General features: G+C 48.8%; 1 protein-coding gene across 4 annotated transcripts in view; it reads left to right on the top strand.

Annotated features, from left to right (window-relative positions):
- The window catches only part of SREBF2 (sterol regulatory element binding transcription factor 2), a 58,661-nt gene that overhangs the window by 22,889 nt on the left and 22,147 nt on the right, over positions 1-13,625 (top strand). For 3 of the 4 annotated variants that reach the window (XM_070599590.1, XM_070599592.1, XM_070599593.1), the window contains 9 exons: positions 1,543-1,986; positions 2,992-3,173; positions 3,883-4,029; positions 5,521-5,742; positions 6,733-6,847; positions 7,057-7,238; positions 8,773-8,965; positions 9,591-9,772; positions 11,977-12,244. In XM_070599590.1, coding sequence (XP_070455691.1) covers positions 1,543-1,986; positions 2,992-3,173; positions 3,883-4,029; positions 5,521-5,742; positions 6,733-6,847; positions 7,057-7,238; positions 8,773-8,965; positions 9,591-9,772; positions 11,977-12,244 — 1,935 coding nt within the window. The remainder of the gene's footprint in view (positions 1-1,542; positions 1,987-2,991; positions 3,174-3,882; positions 4,030-5,520; positions 5,743-6,732; positions 6,848-7,056; positions 7,239-8,772; positions 8,966-9,590; positions 9,773-11,976; positions 12,245-13,625) is intronic. The other variant, XM_070599591.1, reaches the window with a different exon arrangement.

Raw genomic sequence — 13,625 nt, forward strand, 5'->3', positions numbered from 1 at the left:
ACTACTATTACATTGTCATTTAATCCTCTGAGATGCTGTTTTGGCAGCAGGTTGAACTAACTGGACACTTGCAGTGCTGAACTGCTAAACTCCAGTTATCCTGTATGGAGGTTACACTAGAAACCCCCAGTAGCTTTCTGCTTGCCTAACATCAGGCTCTTCATAGCCCAGACCCCCCCGCCCCCTGCCCCCCAACACACACACTGTTAGAGGCCTGGGAGGGACTTGCTGGTGGAGGTTTGGGAATGAATGGAGATGGTGTTTTTGCTTTTTTGTTTTGGTGACCACATCAGAGCATCGTGTGGGCTTGAGTGTTTGGAAGGGAGGGTGCCACAGTTCAGGAACAAGCAGTAGCTTCTTGGGAATGCATTGGAGAGGAAAGAGGAGGGAATGTGGACAGTGTGGAGAATTGTAGATCTGAAAACCCCTGGGACGAAGCTCAGGCCCCAGACTCCTCATGGGGACCAGCCCTATGAGGAGGAAGGAGTCAAGGCATTACATCATGGGTTAAGTTGAGTTTTGGTAAATCTTTGGGAGGATGAACAGGGGAAGAGTCTCTGGACGCAGGCTTGAGGCTCTTTGGGCCGGGTATTTGGGGGTCCCAGGTACTTGGAGCGTGATCTAGAAGGGAGGCATGGTCTCTAAGTGGATATCCCCTTGGCCTCACAGACTCGGTGCCCAAAGGGAAGGGACACAACCAGAGGAGGGTCAGAGTGGGCCCTCTAAAGCATGGAGTCCAGGGCCCGGGTTGCTCTGCCGTGACCTTCTGGCAGTGAGTGCACTGTGGTGTAGTAGCAGAACACAAAGCTGGGAGGTGGAGAACTGATTCTAATCCTGGCTGTGCTCTGATGAGCTGTGTGACCTTGGCCAAGTTATTTCCCTGTTCTGGACTTTATGGATGGTTTTTCCATCCATTCCACCTCTAAAGATCCATGGGTCAGGGGCCATCAACTTCATCATCCTTGTGTAGTCCTGAGGGTACCAACAGTGCCCAGGACTATGCCCATCTTGGAGAGAAGGCCAGAGCCTGCCTGTGGTGAGGAGCGAAGGCTGCCTGGGGTGAAGGAGAGTTAGGGTCTGGCACAGCTTTGCAGCTGTTCTGTTCTGCCATGGGAGCAGTGCTGAGACTGAAGGTGTCCTCTGAGCTCTAAAGCCTTAGGACAATGACTACCCACTTTCTGCCCCAGTGTCCCCAACTGTAGAATGAGACCAGCAGTACTCTCCAGAAGCAACACTCACCTAGCACAGAGGTAGCTCCTATTAGGCCTGATACAAACAATCAGCAAAGTGGGAGAAAGGGCCTGGAGGTGGGATGAGGAGGAAAAAGAACATCAACTGATGAAGTCCTGTCCTGTCATCCCTTGGTTGGTCATCTTGGTCCAGGTGATTCCCCATACAAGAGGGAGATGAGGGTTTGCTAACCCATTTCTGATATAGTCTTAGGAAAGCCATTGGATTTTCATGCCTCAGTTTCTAAGCAAATTTGAAAGTTAATTTATTTTTTGGATGGCAATAAAATGACTCCTTTTCATTTGTTCACAGAGATGCTGCAGTTTGTCAGCAATCAAGTGGGAGAATTCCCGGACTTGTTCTCAGAGCAGCTGTGCAGCTCCTTCTCTGGCAGTGGTGGTAGTGGCAACAGCAGCAGCAACAGTGGCGGGGGCAGCGGTGGCAGTGGTGGCGGAGCTGGGGACCCCTCGATGCAGCGGTCCTTCAGCCAGGTCCCATTACCTTCCTTCTCTCCCTCAGCTGCCTCCCCCCAGACTCCAGCCCTGCAGGTCAAGGTTCCCCCCACTACTGTTCCCACGGTTCCCACTCCGCCGAGGGCAACTCCTGTTCTTCAGCCCCGCCCCCAGCCCCAGCCCCAGCCTCAAGCTCAGCTGCAGCAGCAGACAGTAATGATCACCCCGACATTCAGCACCGCTCCCCAGACAAGGATCATCCAGCAGCCTTTGATATACCAGAATGCAGCTACCAGCTTTCAAGGTGATTCAGAAGTCAGATATGATAGTGACTGGTTGGTTCAAAAGTTTATGTGACAATTTGCAGACATTTCTGAGGTAGACTGTAAATAGTTCTGTCCTCTTTGGGAATGACAGAATCTATCAATTTGGTCTCATCTAAGGGAGTTTTTGGTAACTAGCAGTAAGAACAGTGGTGCAGGAATGGTTCACTTTCTGCCTCTTCAAATACCTTAATATCTACTTTGCCTGCTTCAAGGATGCTTGGGCAAAGGTTCCAGCAAGCATAGCAGATGCAGGGCTGTCCTGGTAACTAGAGCAGGAGGCTTGAATAAAATTAGTCTTGACACTTACCCTGGGCACCTATAGACTGAGAACCATTCACTCAACAAACATCTCCCAAGGATCCACTACGGAGAAGAATATGACTTTTAACATAGGTGCTACATCTCTGAATAGCAAGCCTCATATTCGGCCCTCGGTGTGTGTCGAGTGAATGGCTGTCTGTGTTGTGCTGCGTCTGTTCCAGTGCCTTTTCATCAAATTTCCCTCTGACCCTGTGGGGAACCCTGGGCGGGATTAGTGTTGCTTTGAATATCAAAGCATCTGACAGTTCTTCAATGGGCTTGGAGGATTTGGGAGCCGGGGGAGGCATCAAGGCTAAAAGCTGAGACAGTCATCCTAAAGTACACTTGCCCTCCATTTCGTGGGAGGAAATGAAGCCCCAGGGAGTTGTTGGTTCCTAACATCTGTCAGTTCCCTTGCTAGGGTTAGTCATTTGCTGGTTAGCTTCCCTCACCACCCCAGCACCCAGAGTAATAAAATAATTTGTACTCATTCCCTCAGAAATTGATGCAGCCCTGATAGGATGTTCTCGTTATCTAGACCAGCTCGTAAATGGCTGTGCATGTCTTCCTCAGCAGCAGGTGGGCGTGGGGATCATGAGGCGCTCCGTCCTCGGTTATTGCTGCAGCTACGGTGACAGAATGCATTCTTCATCCGTGTGACTTTTTTCTCCTCTTCTCCCAAGTCCTTCAGCCTCAAGTCCAAAGCCTAGTGACATCCTCCCAGATGCAGCCAGTCACCATCCAGCAGCAGGTGCAGACGGTGCAGGCTCAGAGGGTGCTGACGCAGACGGCCAATGGCACGCTGCAGACCCTCGCCCCGGCCACGGTGCAGACAGTGGCTGCGCCCCAGGTGCAGCAGGTCCCGGTAGGTGGCTGGCAAGGATTCAGGGAGGCGTTAGTTGGGGCTGTCGGCTGGTCCTCGGTTGAAGAGGTGGTCTACAAACTAGGGCAGGTAGGGGCACCTGGACCCTGAGAGGCACCAGTGAGCTGGTGTCTAGACCTGGCTGAGATCGCATTTGTAGATGTACGCTAGCTCTCACATACACCTAGTAAATGCGGGTTATTAACTCGTTTACACATAGAACGGGTATAAAACTAGAAAGAAATGTGTCAGAGTGTTTTTAAGTCATGTATCGTAGTGGGCTATATTTTCTTACTAATGAACTAATTTATCTTTAAAAAGTAATCCAGGTTTATCATTGTTGCTTCTCAGCCATGTTCCTGGCTTTCCTGAATCTGTCCAAAATCAGACCTCTCTCCCTCTGCCATCCACCCCAAGCCATGCCTGCTCTGCCCCTGCTAGGCCACTGGCACTGCTCTCCTTGAAGCCTTTCATCCTTAAAACCAAGACCCTCTTTAGCTATAGTCACTTTCTCCCTCTCAACCCAGTATTTGAACTGTACAAATTAGCCAGCTTTTGAAATGGCTTCTATGAGATTTCCTGTTTTTTGATTCTCACTTTCATGAAAATTTTATTTTCTCATTTTCTCTTGGAGGGTCGATGCTATAAGAAGCTAATGCAAAATAGAAAAATAATGCTACCTGCCTTTTCTTTGCCTTCCTTCTCCATCCAGGTCCTGGTACAGCCTCAGATCATCAAGACTGATTCCCTTGTTCTGACCACATTGAAGACAGATGGCAGCCCTGTCATGGCTGCAGTCCAGAACCCTGCCCTCACTGCCCTCACCACCCCCATCCAGACAGCCGCCCTTCAAGTACCAGTAAGAGCTACCTTCCCCCCACCCTCCTCCTCCTTTCTTGGAGGTGTCAGGCCTCAGAGATGTTAACAAAGCCTCTACATACTGAGTAGGTGCAAAGCTCTATGGAGTGTATCAAATTGCAAATGTTCCCCCCTTTTAGTTTTTTTTTTTCCCTTTGAGAAGTACCACCAATGCATGTTATGTGGAAGTACGAGGGTCTATGAGGGAGACAGAGGTACAGTAGAGGAGCCCCAGTTCCTGGGCAACAGCTCCACACAGGACCATCCCCTTCTTAGGTCCTTCTGATGGAGGTTTGCCTTCTGAAGGACCCTAGGCCCGTCAGGCGTGGGGGGCTCCGAGGTGAGGGACATGGGAGGCACCCATCCTTCAGTTGTAGAGTCTCAGCCACTTTCAGCGTCTCGTGGAAGAGAGTCTAACAGAGTAAAAGATAATCAAAATTCAAAAGTAGGCTTTATTCATAAAAGCCAAGAACTGGAAACAATCCAAATGTTCTTCCAAAAGAACTCTGATACGTGACAACTACATGGCTGAACTTCAAAAATAGTGTATTGACCAAAAGATGCCTATCACAAAAGAGTTCATGCTGAAGATTCCATTTATATGAAGTTCAAGAAGAGGCAAAACTAAGCTGTGGTAATAGAAGTCAGAGCAGTGATTACAGAGTGGGGAAGGGGCCGGCAGTGCTGGGAGGAGGCATGAGGAAGTTTCTGGGGGCACAGAGATGGGCTGTCTGGGTCTGGGTTATCTTGGTTACACACATTATATACACACGTAAAAATTCATCAAACTGTACACTTAAAATGTGTTGTTTATTATATATGAATTATTTCTTGATGGCTGTGGAAGTTAGCAGCTTTTTATTTGTTTGTTGACCATTTGGCTATTGAGACCATTTACTGAAGAAAATAAAACTAAAATTAGTACAAATAGAAACAGAGAAGGGAAAGCAGAGTTGAGGGGAGAAAAAAGAGGGAGCTTGTATGGTTCGTCTATTTATTTAATAAAATGGCCCTGATTGAGTGTCACCTCTGACCCCGAGCCTTTTGATGGCCAAATTGTATGGGGAAATGTAGTAAGTTACTTCACTGCTATGTGAGAGGAGAAAATGTGTCATACACCAGGAGAAATTTTTCCTTAGGGCCAGAGGCTGTAGTGCGCTTTGTGTGAGCTCAGAGGTGGTTACTGGATTGACAGCAAAGCAGACTTTGCTTTGTCTTGTTTCTGGCACCCCTACCTCAAGGGTTAAGACATATTTATCCACATTAGTCTTATTGTGGTGTGATTTATCAGCGTTGATTCTGAAAGGGGCAGGTAACTGAGATATTGTGGCTCCTAAGGCTTCTTGACTTAACTATCCCAGGAACGGTGTCAGACCACACGAAGTGTTGCCAGGAAATGCTGTGTGTCCAAGGCTAGAAGGTGTGGGTTGTGAGGTTGCTTTACTCAGACTAACCAAGGGGTCATTCTGCCCTGTGTCTGTGCCTGTTCTAGACTCTGGTGGGCAGCAGTGGAACCATTCTGACCACAATGCCTGTGATGATGGGACAAGAAAAAGTGCCCATTAAGCAGGTCCCCGGGGGAGTGAAGCAGCTGGAGCCCCCCAAAGAAGGAGAAAGGCGGACGACACACAACATCATTGAGAAGCGGTATCGCTCCTCCATCAATGACAAAATCATTGAGTTGAAGGATCTGGTCATGGGGACGGATGCCAAAGTAGGTGGCAAGCAAAATGGTGTTTGGTGCCCTGCCATCTCCCCTCTACCTATCTTTGCCATAGGAATTTAGGGAAGACCCAGGCCCAAGCAGAGTGAATTCAAGAAGAGTTAGAGGTGCTTTCTTATTAAAGCATCTTGGTGTTTTTCAAGATTGTAAAATATTAACTAACATAAGGGGACTGTTGGGGATTAGTAAGGCAGGGCCCTGTCTGGACCTTGGACTCTGCTCTGCAGTGATCGTAGACCCTAGCGTCACGAGCAGAGAGATGCTTGCCACTCACCAGGGGCCAGGTACACAATTGTGTGTGCCGTGGAGTCAGCTGATGGCATTGCTGGCATATATTTAATTGTGTTCAGGAGTGGCTAGCAATATTTTTACCTTTTAAGGAAGAGAGAAAATGCAGATTGGGTCTTTGACCAACAGTGAACAGAGAAATTGATTTTGCATATATTTCTGGTGTTTCTGTGAATGTGTCTTCTGGCACATAGGAGATTTTACCTGTTATCCGTTTGTCTTCACCTCTATTTTGAAACAAAATTTCATATTCCCTGTAGCCTACAAATCTGAGAGGTACTAGTATGCCTTTGCTGAAGATAACCATCCAGCAATGCTCTGGGTTTTGTTTGTCATTTGTTTTCCTTAAAGTTTGTTTTGATGCTAGGATTATTATAGGACGTAGAAGTAATATTTAATATTTATTTACTGTCGCTATGTACCAGGCCAGGGGCTAAGCTCTTTACACATATTATCTCATTTAGTCTTCACTGCAAGCCTATGATCCATAGACCGTCATTATCTCCACTTCACAGAGTAGGAAAGTGAAGTTCAGAGAGATCAAGTAACTTGTCCTGGGTAGCACAGCTAATCAGTGGGAGAGCACCTCCTACTCCAGAGCCATGCTTTCACTCCATGAGCTCTCGGCCTCTGCTCTCTTCGCTGTGCAGCCTGCACTGATACACTGTTTTTTTCACCTGTCTTCCTTCCCAGATGCACAAGTCTGGCGTTCTGAGGAAGGCCATTGATTACATCAAATACTTGCAACAGGTCAATCATAAACTGCGCCAGGAGAACATGGTGCTGAAGCTGGCAAATCAGAAAAACAGTGAGTGTGCTCATTGAGAAAAGGGTCATCAGCCTTCTGGTTGTAGGAGAAGTCCTGGCTGGGCACTGGGGAGGGCCCACTGATGTGTATGAGGTGCCTTCTGGGGTGAAGCAGGAGCAGGGACCATGCGCCTCCCAGCCCAGCCCAGCCCCAGCCCAGGTGGGGCTCTTTGAAAACAGACTGTTTGCCAGGTGGGGTTTTCTTTGCAGAGTTCCTGAAAGGCATCGACCTAGGCAGCCTGGTGGACAATGATGTGGACCTGAAGATCGATGACTTTAATCAGAATGTCCTTCTGATGTCCCCTCCGGCCTCTGACTCAGGGTCCCAGGCCGGCTTCTCCCCCTACTCCATCGACTCTGAGCCAGGAAGTCCTCTGTTGGATGATGCAAAGGTATGAGGTTTCGAAAGCCCCCGACCCCTAGAATCTCTCCCATCTCCCCTAAGTTAATAGTGGGGAGGCTGCAGACAGGGGGCCAGGCCAGGTTTGCAGGAACAGGAATTCTGTGAAATTAGCCCGGTCTTTGAGAATAGAGAAAGAAGACAGCCCCTACTATTTCCCCCACAGAGTCAGTTTAACTGGTTAAATGTAGTCTGGTTTAACTGGTCCTTGCTGAAAGGGCTCATGAGAGAGGAATAAGGGCCAGATCCAGAACGAGAACACAGCAGCTGTCCTGTGGGTGCTGGGAGCTGCTGGAGGCGCCTCATTACTTCCCTCCGCCTGTAATGGGCCTGGCAAGACGACTTTGTGAGGCTGATGGTTGATCTAGGACAAGGCTGCCTCTGGGTCCTCTTCTGAAAATGGTTACAGTTTGCAGTCTAACAAATAACATTCCAAGCAAGGGCCTTTAATGGTGGAAGAAAGCCCCTGGCAATTGTTGTTTAATGGAATTAGTTAAAAGAGGCTTGAGCCTAAGGATCTGCCTGGGAACCTGTGGAGACCACTGGGTTCTGCACTGTATTTTGACATTGGCGGTTTCTGACTCTGAAAGCATAAAGTTCCCTTCTAGCGTATATTTCTGACCAAACTGTTTATTGTATCGTGTACTTAATTTTACTAAGGAAGCTCTATTTTTGAAATATTTCCTGAATGTGATTCTGTTTGGTAACAAAAGGCCATATGACATATATATTGTATTAGGTAGGTGTCTGAATCATCAGAAGTATTCAAATGGTCTTAAAATCTTGAAAAGGAGTGGTGTGGTGTGTACATGCTGGACTCTGGGGAGATTCGGCTTCAGCCCCCCTCCCTTGCTGCTCCTCTAGGCTTTCCAGGTAGGCGGGCTCTGCTTCCAATTCTCCCTCTGTGAAATGGGGGAGGAAAAAAAGCCATGCTATGGTTTTAGAACAGGCAATCCCCTTTAGATAGATCCACACTGAAGGTGGTTTTTAACCAGCTCTATTGAGGTATAATTTATATGTGATAAAATACTCCTATTTTACAATATCATACAGTCCTGTCGTACAGAACGATGAGTTTTAACAAGTGTCTACACTTATGTAATCGTCACTCAAGAAGCTCCTTCGTATACCTTTGCAGGAAGTTCACACACCCCTCTCCAGCCTCAGACAACTTCTAATCTGCTTTCTGTCGCTTTAGATTAATTTTGCCTGTTGTAGAATTACGTAGAAGCAGAATCGTGTGGTGTGTTTCTTTGTGATAGAGCTCTGTTCTGAAAGCACATCTTGTCCACCTTTGCTCCTGGGACGTGTTCTTTCCCCAGGCGACAGGTACGAGTGAGTGCACCGGTGTTTGAGTAGCGGTCGGAGAGTTGTGGACGTCTTAGATCCCTCCTGGCTTCATTTCTGCCTGACTGAGTGATCTTGAATGTAAATCTCATAATCTGTTTCCCAAAATATATAATAAAAGTAAAATACTGTAAAAACCTGCGCAGTATTCATTCTAATCTTGCGCCCCTGTTTTGAAGGTCAAAGATGAGCCGGACTCTCCTCCCGTAGCCCTGGGCATGGTGGACCGCTCTCGCATTCTGCTGTGTGTCCTCACCTTCCTGTGCCTCTCCTTTAACCCCCTGACTGCCCTGCTGCAATGGGGAGGGGCCCACGACTCTGACCAGCACTCGTACTCAGGCTCTGGTCGCAGCGTCCTGTCACTTGAGTCAGGTAGGTGGGGGGGCCCTCGTGCCACCTGGGCATGGGTAGACTGCTGTGGCAAGAGAAGGGCCCTGTGTGCAAACTGCTCGGCTTGTCCACCAAGTCCCAAAGGGCTTTGTAGTAAGCCCCCACCTGCTGGTAGGCATCTGATAGGGACCGGCATAAATCGCATTTTGTAAGTAACAAGGCAAACCCAAGTTCAGTCAGAAAAGGCAAAACAAATCAGGACCCTGCATTGCTGTAACTATGGGGGGTGGGGTGGGGTGACAGTGGATGGTGTACCCATTTGAAGGAGGATGTGGTTCTTTTGCCTGAGTCATGAAACCAATGGCCTAACCACCCATTGGCTAACAAAGCTTTTTGTGGCCCTCAGCTCCACAGTGACACGGGCTACCGGTTCCTGTTTAGGCTGTAGCATTGTCCATGATTTGCCCGTACTGCTGATTATTCCTATCCTAGGCACTTAGACATTGTTATTAAATGAAGCAAGCTTGTTATGGGCCTTTTCTTCTGAAAATGAGGTAGAAGGCTCTTCCCTGACACAATGCCAAGGGTCAGTCAGGTACCCTGTAGTCTCCCAGGGCTGCTCCAGGAGGCGCTTCCTCACAGGCTCAGCTGAGACACTGCTCTTTAGGTTCTGGGGGCTGGTTTGACTGGATGATGCCAACACTTCTCTTATGGCTGGTAAATGGTGTGATTGTCCTGAGCGTCTTTGTGAAGCTGCTGGTCCACGGGGAGCCAGTGATCCGGCCGCATTCACGCTCCTCAGTCACCTTCTGGAGGCACCGGAAGCAGGCAGACCTGGACCTTGCCAGGGTAAGTTCTGCTGTCTGCCTTTCTCCTTCCTCTCCAAGGCTCAGCTGATAGTTCAGCAACTTAGACTGAATACCCCAGTGTATAGTCCTGTGGTCAGTGCCTATGGGGGTGAGAGGAGGAAGGGACCCTGCCCCTAACAGTCACAGGGCAGTGGAGCAGAGGGCGCCTATGCGTAAATAATTCCATGGACACAAGATGACCTGCAGTCTGTAGTGTGACAGAGGAAGAATAAAGTGCTGTAAGAGTTTGGGGCTGAAGAGAGGAGTTCTGGCTGAGGGAATCTGGGGCTTAAGCAGAGCAGTCAAGGGCCGGAGGGACCTTCCAAGCAAAGAAGAAGGCATGAATAGATGGGCTGCTTGGGAACTAGCAAGTAGTTGGATATGTCTGGAGTATAGGCTATGTCAGGAAACGATGAGGGGTAAGGCTGGCAGTGCAACTAGGGCCGAAATTGGAGAAGTCTTTGATAGTGACTGATTTGGGGTTTTTTTCCCTATTCTCTGGAGAACCAGGAAGATTTTTGAGCAGGAAAATTAGCTGAGCGTTTTCTTTTGAAATCAACAAAAGAGAGTTCATGGGAAGGATTCTGGGGCAACTCACAGCATTGAAGGAAGAGTTAAACATCCATGTCTCGGGAGGAACAAGAACCAGAACACTCCTCAGCAGCAGTCAACCATGGACCTCTCTCCCCTGCTGCAAGCGGCAGTGCCCACAAGAGGATCTGATTGACTAGCCTGGATCTGTCAGTCATGCCAGGGGCTGTGGCTACTGGAATATGGATGTGGTTCTTGGGGGCTTACCCCGTGAAGCAGGACTATTCCCAGAGAACTGTATCCCGAGATGTATGTCCTAGAGGCAGGTTCAGGTCTGTTTTATGACTGTCGTTCTGGAAGCTGTATGAAGGATGGGTTGTAGGACGAAAACATGAAGTGCACAGAAGTAAGTTACGGGGCTCTTAGAATAGGCCAGGTGAGAGATGGCAGGGACCTGAAATTGAAAGGAAAAGTGTGAATTCAGGAAATATTTGAAATGTAAAGTGGAAGAAAAGTGACAGTGACATTGGCTCAAAGATGGAGGAGGCTGGAAGATGTGGTGGGCTCTGTCGAAGCCATGTTGCTCGGAATTGCTGTGAGAGCACCCTGCAGAGAGAGAAGCAACCAGGAGACAGGCCGTGGGCACTGAGATGGTCAGGACAATGTGTTGGATGCTGTGCATCTGCCAGGAGAGTTGGATTGGTGAGTTGGAAGAGGCAAGAGCCCCAAAGCCTGAGCCCTGGGAACAGCCAACCTTCAAGGGAAGGTCAGGGAAGAGGAGCCAGGGGACACAGAGAAAGGCCCGCCTCCTCTGGAATGTGCAAATACAGGTACTTCTCCTGGCTGGAAAGACACTGCCACCACCTTAGAGATTGTCACTCTCAGAACATTGTCATCCGCTTTCCCCTCGTAGTGGTTCACTTTCCTGCAGTGATGCAGGAGGGAAAGTGCAGGTACCATACGCGCTGCGTGACAGGAAAGGAGAGGAACATTTACTTCTGTTTCCCAAGACCGTGTAGCCTGAGTCTTCTAGCCCCGTAATGAGAGAAACAGAGAGAAAGAAGTCTTCAGTGCAGAGCACAGACTTCCCATTAGACCCTCTCAGGTTGGCAAAGAGTAGTTCATCCAGATCCTAGAGTAGTTTAGCTGTGTGTATTTGCCCAAAACCGTGGTTCTGAAACTTCAGCAGGCATCACAGTCACCTGGAGGCCCCAATCCCAGAGGTTCTGATTCAGTAGGTTGGGGAGCAGGTGCCAAGCATTTGCATTTCTAACAAGATCCCAGGGGCTGATGTGGCTGGTCTCCAGGAACCCCACTTTGAGAACCTAAAAGCCTAAAAGATCACGTAATTCATCTAAATCCATGTTATCATCTTATGTATAAAAGCTACTATGGGAAACTCTGAATACTGTTTGCTCAAAGACAGAACGCAGTACAATCCCAATATAGTAAAAAGGCTGGGGAGAAATATATCAAAAGGTCAGCAGTCTTTCTGGGGGATAAAATTGCAGGTGATTTGTTTTACTTTTTTGTAGCTTTCTGAATTTTCCCAGATTTTCTTCACGGAGCATCTGATAATCTGGAGCATGAAGGAAGAGTAGAAGTTTCTGTTAAAGGAAAACAAAAGGGCCACAGCAAGGCCAGTAAACATCACACCTTCTTGCTGCTTTCTAGGGGGATTTTGCAGCTGCCGCTGCAAACCTGCAAACGTGCCTATCAGTGTTGGGCCGTGCACTGCCCACCTCCCGCCTGGACCTGGCCTGCAGCCTCTCCTGGAATGTGATCCGGTACAGCCTGCAGAAGCTGCGCCTGGTGCGCTGGCTGCTCAGGAAGGTCTTCCAGCGCTGGCGGGCCACCGCAGCAGGCTTTGAGGACGAAGCCAAGACCAGTGCCCGGGATGCAGCCCTGGCCTATCACAGGCTGCACCAGCTGCACATCACGGGTGAGGGGTGGCCCCCACTGCTTGCTTGCCTCACGGGGCCCCACGCCAGCTTTCCACCCTGGCTGGGTTTGCCAGTTTCCGCCCCAGTTGAAGCCCCTTGAACACTGCTCTTTTAGAATGGTTAGACAAACCTTCCACTTGCGTCCGTAGCTGTAAAGATGACTCATTACTGTAGTTCATCAATTTAAGGTGCACATTTTTTCATAGTAACATCCCTACACTTGGGCTGTGTCCTCTACACAATGGCATATCATGGTCGAGTTGGCAGTGTTTTTTCCTGAATGGTACTTAAATTAATGGTGAAACTTAAAATTGATAGCATCTTATATTCAGTGAAATATGATCATTTATTTCATTCAACAAACTCCTGCTCTAATAGAGAAGCAGACAGGTCAGCAAGTGAATGACAGTTCAGTGCGGCAGAGGTAGCAGAAGGATCGGGCTTCACTTGGCAAGGAGAGGAACTTGTTGGGGAGGGTTTCAGGAAAGGCTTTCTGGACAGTCTTGATTTGCATGGAAGGGTGCCTCAAGTTCACCAGCTCTCCAGAAGGGGATGTGCCTTCCAGGCAGAGGGATGTTCCCAAGGAGGAGCCCCACCTGAGGTGGCTTTTTTTTTTTTTAAAGATTGGCACCTGAGCTAACATCTGTTACCAGTCTTTTTTGTTTTTTCCTTCTTCTTCTCCCCAAAGCCCCTCAGTACATAGTTGTATATCCTAGTTGTGGGTCCTTCTGGTTGTGCTGTGTGGGACGCTGCCTCGGCATGTCTTAACGAGCAGTGCCATGTCTGCGCCCAGGATCCGAACCGGTGAAACTCTGGGCTGCAGAAGTGGAGCCTGCGAACCTAACCACTCAGCCACCAGGCTGGCCTATTGGGGTGGCTCTTGAGAAGAATATTTCAGTAGTCCTAGAGTGAGCCGTGCAAGGGGAGAGTGATGGGAGCCAGGGCGTGAAGGGCATTCAGAAAATGATGACATCATCAGATTTGTGCTCCTGGAGTTTAGAAGATTCACTCTGATGGCAGGTAGAGAGTGGATTGAGAGGATTCAGGCTAGCGTCGGGGAGGCTGAATAGGAGCTAATGCAGATGAAGAAGAGAGATGCCAAGAAGACAGACAGACAGAAAGTAGAAGGTGGGATTGACAAGACTCGAGAATCACTGGATGTGAAGCGTAAGGAGAGGAGCAGCTATGATGACTCCCTGGTTTCTTGCTTGAGAGTTTGGGTGAACAGTGTTGCCACTAAGAAAGGTGAGGGAAACAAGAAGAAGAGCAATTTTCCAGGGAGAAGGGGAGGAGTTCCATTTGGGACACTTGCCGTGAGATGTTGAGGGGAAATATTCAGCGGGCAGGTGGACGTGCTGGATCTTCAGTCCAAGAAAGGGA

Source organism: Equus przewalskii, chromosome 29 (genome assembly GCF_037783145.1).
Source record: "Equus przewalskii isolate Varuska chromosome 29, EquPr2, whole genome shotgun sequence".
In the NCBI taxonomy this organism is placed as follows: domain Eukaryota; kingdom Metazoa; phylum Chordata; class Mammalia; order Perissodactyla; family Equidae; genus Equus; species Equus przewalskii.